General features: G+C 53.1%; 2 protein-coding genes across 2 annotated transcripts in view; both read right to left on the bottom strand.

Annotated features, from left to right (window-relative positions):
• WDR18 (WD repeat domain 18) overlaps nucleotides 1–2257 on the bottom strand; it is a 48976-nt gene extending 46719 nt beyond the window's left edge. Inside the window, exon 1 of the mRNA XM_063146867.1 lies at nucleotides 2003–2257. Within this exon, the coding sequence (XP_063002937.1) occupies nucleotides 2003–2248 (246 nt within the window). The 5' untranslated portion in view covers nucleotides 2249–2257. The remainder of the gene's footprint in view (nucleotides 1–2002) is intronic.
• Nucleotides 2258–4051: 1794 nt separating this feature from the next.
• On the bottom strand, nucleotides 4052–12149 carry KXD1 (KxDL motif containing 1). Its single transcript, XM_063147090.1, has 5 exons — nucleotides 12052–12149; nucleotides 10989–11105; nucleotides 7357–7509; nucleotides 6742–6788; nucleotides 4052–5705 (listed from the first exon to the last, which is right to left on the bottom strand). Exons 2-5 carry the CDS (start codon nucleotides 11081–11083, stop codon nucleotides 5479–5481), a joined length of 522 nt encoding a protein of 173 aa, XP_063003160.1. The 5' UTR covers nucleotides 11084–11105; nucleotides 12052–12149; the 3' UTR covers nucleotides 4052–5478.
• Between the last annotated feature and the right edge of the window lie 45 nt (nucleotides 12150–12194).

Here is a 12194-nt window from a genome sequence, read left to right as displayed (position 1 = left end):
CTCAACCTCGGTCCCTCCATCTAGAATATGGGGATAATAATATCATTTAAACATATTAGTCGCCTTCCCCAACCAAATGCCGTCCAGATGTTTTGGACTACAACTCCCAACCCTCTCAGCCAGCATGGTCAACAAAGAGGCAAATAAATCCCCAAAACATAATAAAATGGAGTTGATTAAAAGCAGCCGTGGCTAAAACAGGCATCACGAGAGCTCAAAACATCCACGATGAAAACTACTTAAAAACGCAGCATAGCGGCAGAAATAAAGCAGATTAAAAGGCCCGCGAGAATAAAAAGATATTTGCCTGGCGTTGGAAAGGTAACGAAGCAGGTGCCAAGAGGGCCTCTTTGGGAGGGCTACTACTGAAAGTGCTGGCAACAAATGGCCGCCCACCCTATCTCAGCATGTGCTTTCCTTCCTGGGGTAGACATCCCTACAGGGTCTCTGTGTGTTCCTAATGGGGAAGAGGGGCTTGTGCTGGGGGTATTCCTATGGGGAGAGGACGCTCCTAAGGTGGGGGGTTTCTAAGGAGAACCATTCTCGTGGGGGGGCGATACTCCTTCTGGGGGGGCATGCTATTAATGGGGGGGAACTTTCTTATGAGGGGGGTCTTACTTGTAGAGGAGGGACATTTCTAAGGGGGGCAGTCCTGGGAGGGGAGAGGCCCTGTGCTATGGGGGGGATACTCCTAAGGTGGGGGGGTCTGAGGAGAAGGGATCTAATGGGGTGGGCTTTCCCATGGGGGGGGACTTTCTTATGAGGAGGGTCTTGCCTGTAAAGAAGGGACATTTCTGGGGGGGGGGACAGTACTGGGAGAGGATACTCCTAAGGTGGGGGGGTCTGATGAGAAGGGGTCTAATGGGGGGGGCTTTCCCATGGGGGGTATTCCTTCCTGGGGGGGGACTTTCTTATGAGGAGGGTCTTGCCTGTAAAGAAGGGACATTTCTAGGGGGGGCAGTCCTGGGAGGGGAGAGGCTCTGTGCTGTGGAGGGGGGGATACTCCTAAGGTGGGGGGGTTCTGAGGAGAAGGGGTCTAATGTGTGGGGCTTTCCCATGGGGGGATATTCCTTCCTGGGGGTGGACTTTCTTATGAGGAGGGTCTTGCCTGTAGAGGAGGGACATTTCTAGGGGGGGCAGTCCTGGGAGGGGAGAGGCTCTGTGCTGTGGGGGGGGATACTCCTAAGGTGGGGGGGTCTGAGGAGAAGGGATCTAATGGGGTGGGCTTTCCCATGGGGGGGACTTTCTTATGAGGAGGGTCTTGCCTGTAAAGAAGGGACATTTCTAGAGGGGACAGTACTGGGAGAGAATACTCCTAAGGTGGGGGGTCTGAGGAGAAGGGGTCTAATGGGGGGGGCTTTCCCATGGGGGGTATTCCTTCCTGGGGGGGGACTTTCTTATGAGGAGGGTCTTGCCTGTAGAGGAGGGACATTTCTAGGGGGGGCAGTCCTGGGAGGGGAGAGGCTCTGTGCTGTGGGGGGGGGATACTCCTAAGGTGGGGGGGGTCTGAGGAGAAGGGGTCTAATGTATGGGGCTTTCCCATGGGGGGATATTCCTTCCTGGGGGTGGACTTTCTTATGAGGAGGATCTTGCCTGTAGAGGAGGGACATTTCTAGGGGGGGCAGTCCTGGGAGGGGAGAGGCTCTGTGCTGTGGGGGGGGGGGGATACTCCTAAGGTGGGGGGGGGGTCTGAGGAGAAGGGGTCTAATGTATGGGGCTTTCCCATGGGGGGATATTCCTTCCTGGGGGTGGACTTTCTTATGAGGAGGATCTTGCCTGTAGAGGAGGGACATTTCTAGGGGGGGGCAGTCCTGGGAGGGGAGAGGCTCTGTGCTGTGGGGGGGGATACTCCTAAGGTGGGGGGGGTCTGAGGAGAAGGGGTCTAATGGAGGGGGGCTTTCCCATGGGGGGGGGAGATATTCCTTCCTGGGGCAGGTGGCTGTGCTGGGTTTTCTTTGCGCCCCGCCCCCGCGGCTGCGCATGCGCCTCCCTCCCTACTCACCTTCCTCTGGAGCTCCCAGGCGCCCACACAGGCCTTGCCGAGCTGCGCCCCCAGCAAGTGCTCCCCGCCCAGCAGCGCCAGCCCGCGAGCGGCGCAGCAGCCCCCGCGGTAGCCGGCCACCGACGCTCCGGAGCCCACTTCCCACACGGAGCAGCACCCGCTGCCGCCTCCGGACGAGGCCTCGGCCGCCGCCACCAGCGCCACCTCCACGGGGCCGCCGCCGCCACCGAAGCCGGCGGCCGCCATCTTTTTCCCTCGCCTCACACCCCCTTCTCGGGCGCATGCGCATCAGGAGCGCGGGTGACCAGGGAAACCGGCGGCGCCGACCATAGAGGCGGAGACGTCCAGACAAAACTTCCGGTTTAAAAAAGAAAAGAAAAAAAGTCGGACCGAGCGAAAAGGCAAATCACCATAGAGACAAGTGGACAGATCGCCGACTACAACTCCCAGAATGCCTGAGCCTTGGCTATACCAGCTGAAGCTAATGGGAGTTGAAGTCCAAAACATGTGAGGGGGGCACAGGTGGCTCACAGCTACCTGTTGCCTACCAGATGTGTTGGACTACAACTCCCATCTTCCACATCAATCACACACCCCATGGCAACCATGACCATTTTTGAGTGCGATTTTAAGAGAAAGGGAGAAAAATGGCTCTCTATATCCACCTTCTCCACACCAGGCATCATTTTGTACCCCTTTATCATGCCTCCTTTTCCCCAAGCTCCTTAAACATTTTAGTTGCCCTTTTTGGCACTGTCCCCAGCTCTATAATACCCTTTTTTAGGTGTGGTGACCAGAACCGTACACAGTATTCCAAGTGAGGTCGCACCAAAGATTTGCATAAAGGCAGTATGATGCTGGCAGTTTGATTCTCAATTCCTTTTCGTATCATGCCTAACATGGAGTTTGCCTTCTTTACAGCGTCTTGTTCGGTCGCCGCCAAAGAACACCCCGGTTAAGATCAAAGGTCCATCTAGACCATCATTTTGTTCACACAGTGGCTAATCAGCTGTCGACCAGGGACCCATAAAGCAGGACATGGTGCAACAGCACCCTCCTGTCCATGTTCCCCAGCAGCTGGTGTGCATAGGCTTACTGCCTCGGATTCTGGACGTAGCACAGAGCTATCAGGGCTAGTAGCCATTGATAGCCTTCTCCTTCAGGAATTGAGCCAACCCCCTTTGAAAGCCATCCAGATTGGTGGCCGTCACAACATCTTGTGGGAGTGAGTTCCATAGTTTAACTCTGCACTGTGTGAAGAAGTCTTTCCTTTTATTTGTCCTGAATCTCCCACCCATCAGTTTCATGGCTTCTAGTGTTTTGAGAGAGGAAGAAAAATGTTTCCATATCCACCTTCTCCACACCATGCATAATTTTGTACACCTCTACCATCAGCACTAGTAGCCTCCTCCAGGAATTGATCTGCCCCCCCTTTAAAAACCATCCAAATTGGTGGCCATCACCACACCTTGTGGTAGTGAGTTCCGCAGTTTAACTCTGCACTGTGTGAAGAAGCCCTTCCTTTTCTCTGTCCTGAATCGCCCAGCAATCAGCTTCATGGGATGATCCTGTTGGGTTGTAGTATTTTGAGAGAGGTGGCACATAACCAGTAGCTATTGATAACCAGTAGCTATTGATAGCCTTCTCCAGGAATTTATCCACCACCACCCTTCTAAAGCTATCCGAATTGGTGGCCATCCCTACATCTTGTGGTAGTGAATGCCATAGTTGAGCTCTGCACTGTGTGAAGTCCTTCCTTTTATTTGTCCTGGATCCCCTACCCATCAGTTTCACGGGATGACCCCGTTAGGTTCTAGTATTATCGGAGAGGGAGGAAAATGTCTCCCCGTCCACATTCTCCACACCTGGCATAATTTTGTACACCTCTATAATGTCTCCCCTTAGCCTCTTTTCCAAGCTAAACAATCCCAGTTGATGCAACCTTCCCTCCTAGGGAAGATACTCCAGCCTCTTGATCGTTTTAGCTGCCCATTTCTGCACTTTTCCCAGCTCTACAAATCTCAAACACACGAGGATGTGCACCGGATCTATTAACTTAACTCCTTTATTGGTTATTACCTCATTAATCTCTGTAAACTTGTAGCAGTACAAAAATATTCTTCTTTGAATTACAACGCATTTCAGGAGATCACATTAGCGGAAGGAGGCAACGCACCAACCGCCGTTTAACAAATTTAGCTGTACCAGAGAACCCTTAATACAGAGGGTGGCTGACCCTTTCGGGGCTCGGAAACCAAATAAAGAAGACAGACGCCCACTGGCATTACGATAACTGAGGGTGCCGTAAAAGGGGATCTAAACAGAACGGAAGAAAAATCCGACTGGATTGTTCGACGTGACAAGTGACAGGTGGGTGCAGCAGTCAAGACGACTCCACGTTAAGAGACAGCGCAAGGCAAGCTGCAGAGGTGCGTACAGGCCATCATGTAAGTTATAAGGTGCATCGTTAAGATGATTAAAAGATTGCGCGGGGAAACCATACACTTTTTGGGGAGGGCGTTAGAAGAACCGGCGAATATAGAGCGTTTTGACTCTTTGTCAAGTTAGCTGGGGAAGGAGATCTTGGCCAAAAGCTTGAGGGGGAGGGCCTGTTTTTTTGGGAAACCTCGCCCGGGTGGGAATGAGGATTGTGCAGGGACACGGCTCGCTCCAAAGGAGGACCGACGCGAGAGAGGATTCCGGCAAACTTTGCCGAAGAAGCAGATGGGGAAGATGGCCTGCTGGAGCGACACGTTTTCGCTCGGGTTTTTTTACGGCAAACTTCCCCCGCCTCTAAACATTAAAACAACGCGTGCCCTCAAGGTAGCTGAGCCAACTTCAGCTGGCCATCACTGCAGACGCCCTTACGGCTTTGGTCTCATATAGTCCTCAACTTCTTAAGACGGCTGAGCCAGCCTGTAGTCACTGCAAAGATGTATAGCTGACTGACCAGCGCTTATACAGAGGGTCAACTTCAGCCTTCCCCAACCTGGCATTGCCCAGAAATATCGAACCGCAATTCCCATCATTCCTGGACAACGGGAGTTGCAGTCCGAGACATCTGGACTGCCAGATTGGGGAATGCTGAATGACATAGCTCGGGTTCCCGGGATCCTTCCAATAGCGTATGGGGGGGAAGTGTTAGCTTGAAGTTTGGAGGCAGCCCTTGGTACAAGCACTGAGTTATGCAACTGGCCATCCTTCTCCCCCCAGAAAAAGAAAAGAAAAAAGGAAGTGAATTCCCCGCTCAAGGCTATGCTTATTTGGCATAAATCACAGATCAGCACCAATAGGACGATGGTGGTTCGTGCAAAAGCCCCGTTCTCCCCAGACAGAAAATCGTCAGCCAAGACAACATAGAGAATACAGATTAGAAAAAAAAGAAAAGAAGGGTGTCCAAAGTTGGCATGTCCAGCCGCGAGGAGGAAGTCCCGGCCTTTGCGCCCGCCCCCCCGCAGAAGCTTAAAATGCGCGGACTAGTCCGTCTCGTTGCCGTCGTCTGTGACGCTCTGCCCGTTCACCGCCGGCGAGTCGCAGGGCCCCTGGGAGAGGTCTTCGAAGTCGTGGCTGGTGGCGGGAGAAATGATGTCCGGGCTGGTGTCACAGGACTCCGTGCTCTGCTCCGAGGTAGCGATGGTTGTGGCCGTGCTCTTGGGTATGGGGTCAAAGTCATCGTCTTCCAGGATGGGAGATTCGTGAATATCTGGAAGGGGAAGGAGAGAAAGAGAGAGGGGGGATTTCTTCCAAAATGCCAGGGCAGGCTGGAAAGGGTGTGAGGGATGTACCTACCTCACTGACCATGCCACATCTAAACAGATTCCGGAGCAGTGAACAATAAGAGATAAGCACTCGATTCAGATGAGCATGGAGGGCGGGTGGTTACCGTAACTGCTGCAATACTGTAACTGCTGCAGTTCCCATCAGACGAAGTTGTTATCGTGGTTTTAAATGTATGTGTATTTTGCTTGTTTTTGTGGTTTTTAATCTTTGTATATTGTTTTGAAGTGTTTTTATCTTATGTGAACTGCCCAGAGAGCTTCGGCTATGGGGCGGTATACAAATGCAATAAATAATAAGTGGGCCTGTCGCATGATTGGGAACCGTGCAGTGCAGCGTGGTTCCTGTACCACCACCACCCGTAGTTACCTGGTGATAATCCGCAGTTTAACCACACATCCCAGTGTCCTCTGTGGCACGAATGGGCTGGTGGCAGCCACTCCATCCGACACATGGCGACAAAAACCATAGACAAAGTCCATGCAGGCTAGAGCATCGCCGGAAGTAGAGGTCGCTCTTGCCAGCGGACTCTATGATCAAGGGTATTATTATTTTTTTGCTTTCTCACCGGAATGAATGAATGAGTTCCCATCAGACGACCCGGAAACCACTGTGGAAGCCCGCTAACCTCACTGCAAAAGGTGGGTAGCCGGTGTGTGTAGTTGGACCATCATGGGATGGGAACTCCTGCCACATGGCATGTTAATCCACCGTGGATCGCACGTGTAACCATGCATGGCTGGTCAGTCAAGGAAGGCTTCCTGAAATAAGTACGTTTTCAGGAAGTGCTGGAAACTAGTGTTGGTGCAGTGTAATTATTATTACAGCGCATAATAATGTAACGTTTATTAATAATTCTAATTCTTTTCAAGGCGAGGTTCCGTCTCGTGCAGCAGGGTAGTTAAGCAGTCGTCAAAAGCGTAATTGGAGAGAGAACGCGTGTTCAAGGCGGGCGTACTCACTGCTAAATGCCTCTGGATACTGTTTTGCTAGCTTCCCTTTCAGCGTCCTGCAAGAATCATAAAGAAATCTGCGTAAGAGAGCACATTGCAAACACTGCCACAGAGCAAAGGAAATGGGATTATGATTATATTTATTTATATCCCAGCTTTTTCCCAGTACAGGGATTCAAGGCGGTTTACAATATTAAAGCATGTACAATTAAAACATATAAATTACAAAAACAACCAGAGTGTTGACCGGGGCCGGTTACAGGGAGAAGACAACTCCCCTGTTAAAACAGCTCCACTGGCTTCCAGTCTGTTTTCGGGCACAATTCAAAGTGCTGGTTATGACCTATAAAGCCCTATATGGCTCAGGTATACAACTGTTGTGATGAAGAGGGAATTTCACCAGGTTCTCCATGTATACAAAGGACACCTGCTGAAATTCCCTTTTCTATGCAACTGTTAAAGATGCAGGAGCCTGGTCCTCCTTTTCATAGGGTCACCCTAATCGATAGGGCGCCGACGAGTCCTGCGATGTTGGCTCTGAACAGGGGTAGCTTTTGAACCCAAGATTCTCCATTCCAGAGAAAGGCTCGGACCGGGGCTGGCAAGGCTTGGCTGCCCACCCACCTGATCCTCCGGAAGATGCTATCTAGGTCTTTCTTCATCTCCACCAGCGTCCGGGTGTGGTGGAGGAAGCGGTCGTTCATTTGCTGCATGCGGACGCCGGACAGGTTGTTGAAGTTCAGGAGCATCTCGTTGGTTTTCTCAAATCGGTCCAGCCTGTGGGGGGAGGAAGGAAAGCAACCTGTTCAACTGGGGTGGTTATTTGGTTCCTTAAAAGAATTACAACCCACTTTTCAGGCTGCACCGCCCTCGTGTGGCCGCAAACGACACTACAAAAACACGGACGTACCGATTACGTCCGTTCATTTATTTATCTCTTTTTTTCCTCTGAACTGGTTTTATGCCGCTCCTCAGCCCCAAAAGGCTCCCGGAGCGGCTTCTGTATAATCAATGAAAGGAGACAGTCCCAGGCTTGCAAACCAAAAAGACACGGCACGCCAGGGAAAAAGGAATAGGGGAGGAAAGTGGCGGTGGGTGGAGGGAGAATTCAGCAGGACTGGTGGCATGGCCCTCCTCATCTGTCATGGCTAAACCTACTGCCTCTGTTTTGGGAGAAGGTGTTTCAGGTAATCAATAAGACTGAGATTCGGAACTAGAGGAGGCGGCGCCAGACACCAGCCAGCCTGGACCAGTGAGGGAGGAAGCTCTCACAGGCGATTCCCCAGCTGGGAGTCAGCCCTCTCCAGAGCGTATCTCCTCAAGGCCAAATCCTACACACTCAGTGGGAAGTGATCCTTCTTCCGGAGGAGAGCGTCCTGAAAAGCTAGCTGATGCTAGGGTCCGCTGGAAGCTCAAACGCACAGCACGGAAGGAAGGTGTGAGAAAGTCAGTCTGGTTGCGCCAGAACTTGCCTCCGCACCAGGCTCTCTGAAGATACGGGCGTTTGGGAAGGGGCTTCCTGTTCTCCTTGGTCGGACAATTGTCTCGCTTAGTTTACATAGTTTTGCTTAGGGAGAAGTTTCCAAGAGATAAGACTCTCTTCATGTAGAACAGATGTTTGCTGCTTAATAAAAGCTTTGTGGATTACCCAGCGGGCCTCGTCATTTGCCTCCCATCGAAAGCAGCAGCTTTCGGAGAAACACAACGTCATCTCCCTCTGGAGAGCCTGGCAGAATGGCTGGAATGAAACACACACACAGACTCAGTTCAGGCAACACGTTTCTCAACGGTGGTTTTAGAACTCCGGAGTTTTTACGCCGCCATTAAGAAATGTGTTGTCTGGCGGGAAAACTCCCTACACACATTTCTTTTCCTAGGTTTTGCAATGTATGTTTTAAACTTTGTAAAACCGCCTTGAGGCCCAGTATTGGGCAAAAGGCGGGATACAAATAAATATAATAATAATAATAATAATAATAATAATAATAATAATAATAATTCTATGATTCCCCTGTCTGAGCTCAGAATGACCTCAGAGAGAAGAATATGAAATGACCAGAGGGCCGTAGGATTCCTCCCTGAAGCGCCAAAACCAGCCTGGAATAAAATCCGAGTCTTCAGGGTGGTTGCTTAAGCCGTACATGTCTGCCTGGAAATGGAGTTTTGAAGACCCAAGACTGCTTTATACCGGCTGCCGGCCTCTCCCGTTGTCTGGCCGATTTGAGGTTTGGGAGCACACTCTCTACACCCGGCGCCCCCGGCCACCTCATCTCCCATCCCCTGCCATGCGGGCTGAGGCAGATGGGAGTTGGTGTCCAAGAGGTCACCCACCCCTGCTTCTGAGTCAACAACGGCCGGCCTCTCTTGGCACCGGGCTGGCATGAAGCTAAATCCACCCGGTGACGTCACACCCTTGGACTTCAGCCAGACATCTGGGAGGTTTTCTAGCGCAGGATCAGTCTAGATCCATAAATCACCAAAAGCACGTGCAGAGAACTTTCAAGAAGGAGGCAGAGGGGCCGCCCCAACCTGGTTGGGGTATGGAGACGGGAAAGGCAGTGTTTGGTACCGGGCTTGATAATAAAACAACAGTTTGTTCAGATATAAGCCAGTTTCCTAGGGGGGATTTGCGGACTGCTTTTTCTCTGCGTTGGGTTTGCAAGGGAATAAAAACCAGGGGAACTAGGACCAGGGAGAGGCTTGCCTGCCCACCCACACACCCGCGCTTCCCAGGAGTAATATGAAGCCAAGGAGGGAGACCAACCCGGCCCCATCCATCAGCCAGAGAAGGAGCAGCTGCAGGAACCTGACATCCCACTACCAGCCAGAAGAACACTCGGCTCCCAACTGACAGTTGCCCTGCTGTGAAAGAGCGTTCTAGATCCTTCCAGCACCCAAAGATCCACCAACTGCTACATTTCAAGCTGCAGGAGCTATACTAGAGTGACCCGAGGCAAAAGAGGGCAGGGCTCCTGCAGCTTGAGCTGTTGTGCTGCAGAGGGGATTTCACCAGAGGCGGCACGCAGACAAGTGACACCTGCTGAAATTCCCTTTTCGATACTACTGGTAAAGATGCGGGAGCCCTGCCCTCTTTGCCACAGGGCCACCCTATCCCTGGGGCTGGGGGAACCGCTCGGCCTCAGTACGTGAGACGGGGCTAAGATGGCCCATTTCCTCCTGAGAGCCCAAGATCTCCCTCAATCTGCTTCAAGGAGCGTAAATGGAGGCAGCTCTTCCATAGCGCTCAGCTCGGAGTATTTTGTAAGGAACAGCGCAGGCATGCCGGATCTGCAGTGAAGTTGCAGGAGCTATACTAGAGTGACCAGATTAAAAAAGAGGGCAGGGCTCCTGCAGCTTTCACTGTTGTGAAGAAGAGGGGATTTCAGCAGGTGCTGCATGCATACAAAGGACACCTGCTAAAATTCCCTTTTCTCATAGAATCATAGAATAGTAAAGTTGGAAGGTGCCTGTAAGGCCATCCAGTCCAACCCCCTGCTTATTGCAGGAATCCATCTTAAAGCATCCCTGACAGATGGTTGTCCAGCTGCCTCTTGAAAGCCTTTAGGGTGAGAGAGCCCACCACCTCCCTAAGTAACTGGTTCCAGTGTCGTACTGCTCTAACAGTCAGGAAGTTTTTCCTGATGTCCAGCCGGAATCTGACTTCTTGTCACTTGAGCCCAACTTCTATGCAACTGTTAAGAGGTACAGGAGCCCGGTCCTCCTTTCCACAGGGTCACGCTACTCAACGTGCATTTAAATGCCCACCTTGTTGTGGCCTGGAATTTCCCCTCCTCCCACCCTCTTTCCTGGAACATCTGGTTGTTTTATTGTGTAGGGCCTACCTCTCTTACTTTCTATTGATACAGGCTGTTTGGGGAGAGTCATTGCCTGAGGATTTGGGATAAAAAAAATGAAGCAAATACACTAATATGTAAACCAGGGGAAGAGGTCCGTTTTTAAGATGCTTTCGGGTACGTTAAGGCCTGTCGGTTCCATGATCGGTAGAGTAAACCGAAATCAAGGGAAAGAGCTCATCCTGGGTGCCATGCCTCACCGGGTGAGAACAATGCAGGAAAGGCGACACAGGAAGTCGGGGAGAGGGAGGCGTGAAGCAAGAGGCGTGATGGGGGTGTCACGGGTCTCCCCCCCTTTGAACTATTCGCTGGCAAAGGGAGAGAGACGGCGAACGAAGGGGAGAAGACGACATTGCCAGGATGGGCGAGGAGAGGCACGCGAGGAAGGCCTGCCCCACTCACATGTTCTTCTGGGCCAGGATGATGGCGTTCACGTCCTCCGAGTTGACCATGCTGAGCACTCGGCCGCAGAAGACGCCTGAGGCCGTGGGCTCCATCGTAGGCGGGGCTGGCGGCAGCCTGGCAAAGAGGTCAGGGGGGAAAGAAGGGTGAAGGAGATGCACAACAGCTCTTCACTGCACCAAGTCTGGGGTGGGGGTGGGTGGGGAGGCATGGTTTGGTGGCCAGTCGGGGAAAACGCCGGAGAAGGCTGCAGGCAAAGGCCCCTCTGGAAGAGGGGCCCACGGGCGAGGGGGGGGGGACATGGCCTGGCCAGGGTGCCACCCCACGCGCCGTGACCACTAACTGCCCCCTTGCTTCAGCCCATCCCATGTGGGAAGTTGGAAGCTGACAGGCCTCTCCTGCCCGTATGCTGGAGGCATGGGACGGCGTGGCCCCTCAGCCGTCACGAGCAAAGCAGTCTGGGCTCCTGAAGAGCCCCTTCCCCTTAACACAAACACCACACTCCTCCCAAGGACAGGCCCTGCCCATCTGATTGGATTCATTACAGTTATATACCGCCCCATAGCCAAAGCTCTCTGGGTGGTTTACAATTGCGAGACAGAGCCCCTTCCCACACCAGGCACAGCCCCTTCCCCTCAAAGACCCCTCCCCCTAAGGAAGCACAGCCCCTCCCCCTTAGGGGACACAACTCCTCCCACTCAAAGCCCCCTCTCCCTTAGGGGGCACAGCCCCTTCCCCTCAGAGACCCCTCCCCCTTAGGGGGCAAAGCCCCTCCCCCTGAAAGACCCCTTCCCCTTTGGGGGCACCCCCCTCCCTCTCAAAGACCCCTCCCCCTAAGGGGGCACAGCCCCTCCCCCTCAAAGACCCCTCCCCCTTCAATCTCACCCCCAACAGACCCCTCCCCACTACCGTCCTGTGAGGACGGGAAGGGGCTTCTTGTGGTGGTGGGGTGTGGGGGGGGGGGGAGCGCCTCTAGGTGGGACCAAGCCCCTCTCCGTCCACACAGGACCCCCCCTCGCAGGCTTCGCCCCGCCCACCAAGATAGCCCCGCCCCCGGGCCTACTTGAGCGGGCCTTTCCAGGCAGCGCCTCACATGTCGGGCTCGGGAGGGAGGGAGGGGGGCGCGCCTGCCCGCCTGGCTCAGGGCCGCCCAGCGCTGCTGCTGCTGCTGCCGCTGCCGCTGCCGCCGCCTCCTGCCATAGACAC

Source organism: Elgaria multicarinata, chromosome 23, assembly GCF_023053635.1.
Source record: "Elgaria multicarinata webbii isolate HBS135686 ecotype San Diego chromosome 23, rElgMul1.1.pri, whole genome shotgun sequence".
NCBI classification, from domain to species: Eukaryota; Metazoa; Chordata; class Lepidosauria; order Squamata; family Anguidae; genus Elgaria; species Elgaria multicarinata.
The sequence above is the reverse complement of the archived record's forward strand: the minus strand, read 5'-3'. Positions and strand labels throughout refer to the sequence as shown.

Bases quoted from the DNA above. Each gene is read 5' to 3' on its own strand.
- KXD1 (XM_063147090.1), bottom strand. From the start codon at position 11,083: ATGGAGCCCACGGCCTCAGGCGTCTTCTGCGGCCGAGTGCTCAGCATG. The intron at 6,789-7,356 runs GTGGGTGGGCAG...TGATTCTTGCAG, and splicing joins AGCATCTTCCGGAGGATCAG to GACGCTGAAAGGGAAGCTAG. The intron at 5,706-6,741 runs GTGAGTACGCCC...TTCCCCTTCCAG, and splicing joins GTATCCAGAGGCATTTAGCA to ATATTCACGAATCTCCCATC.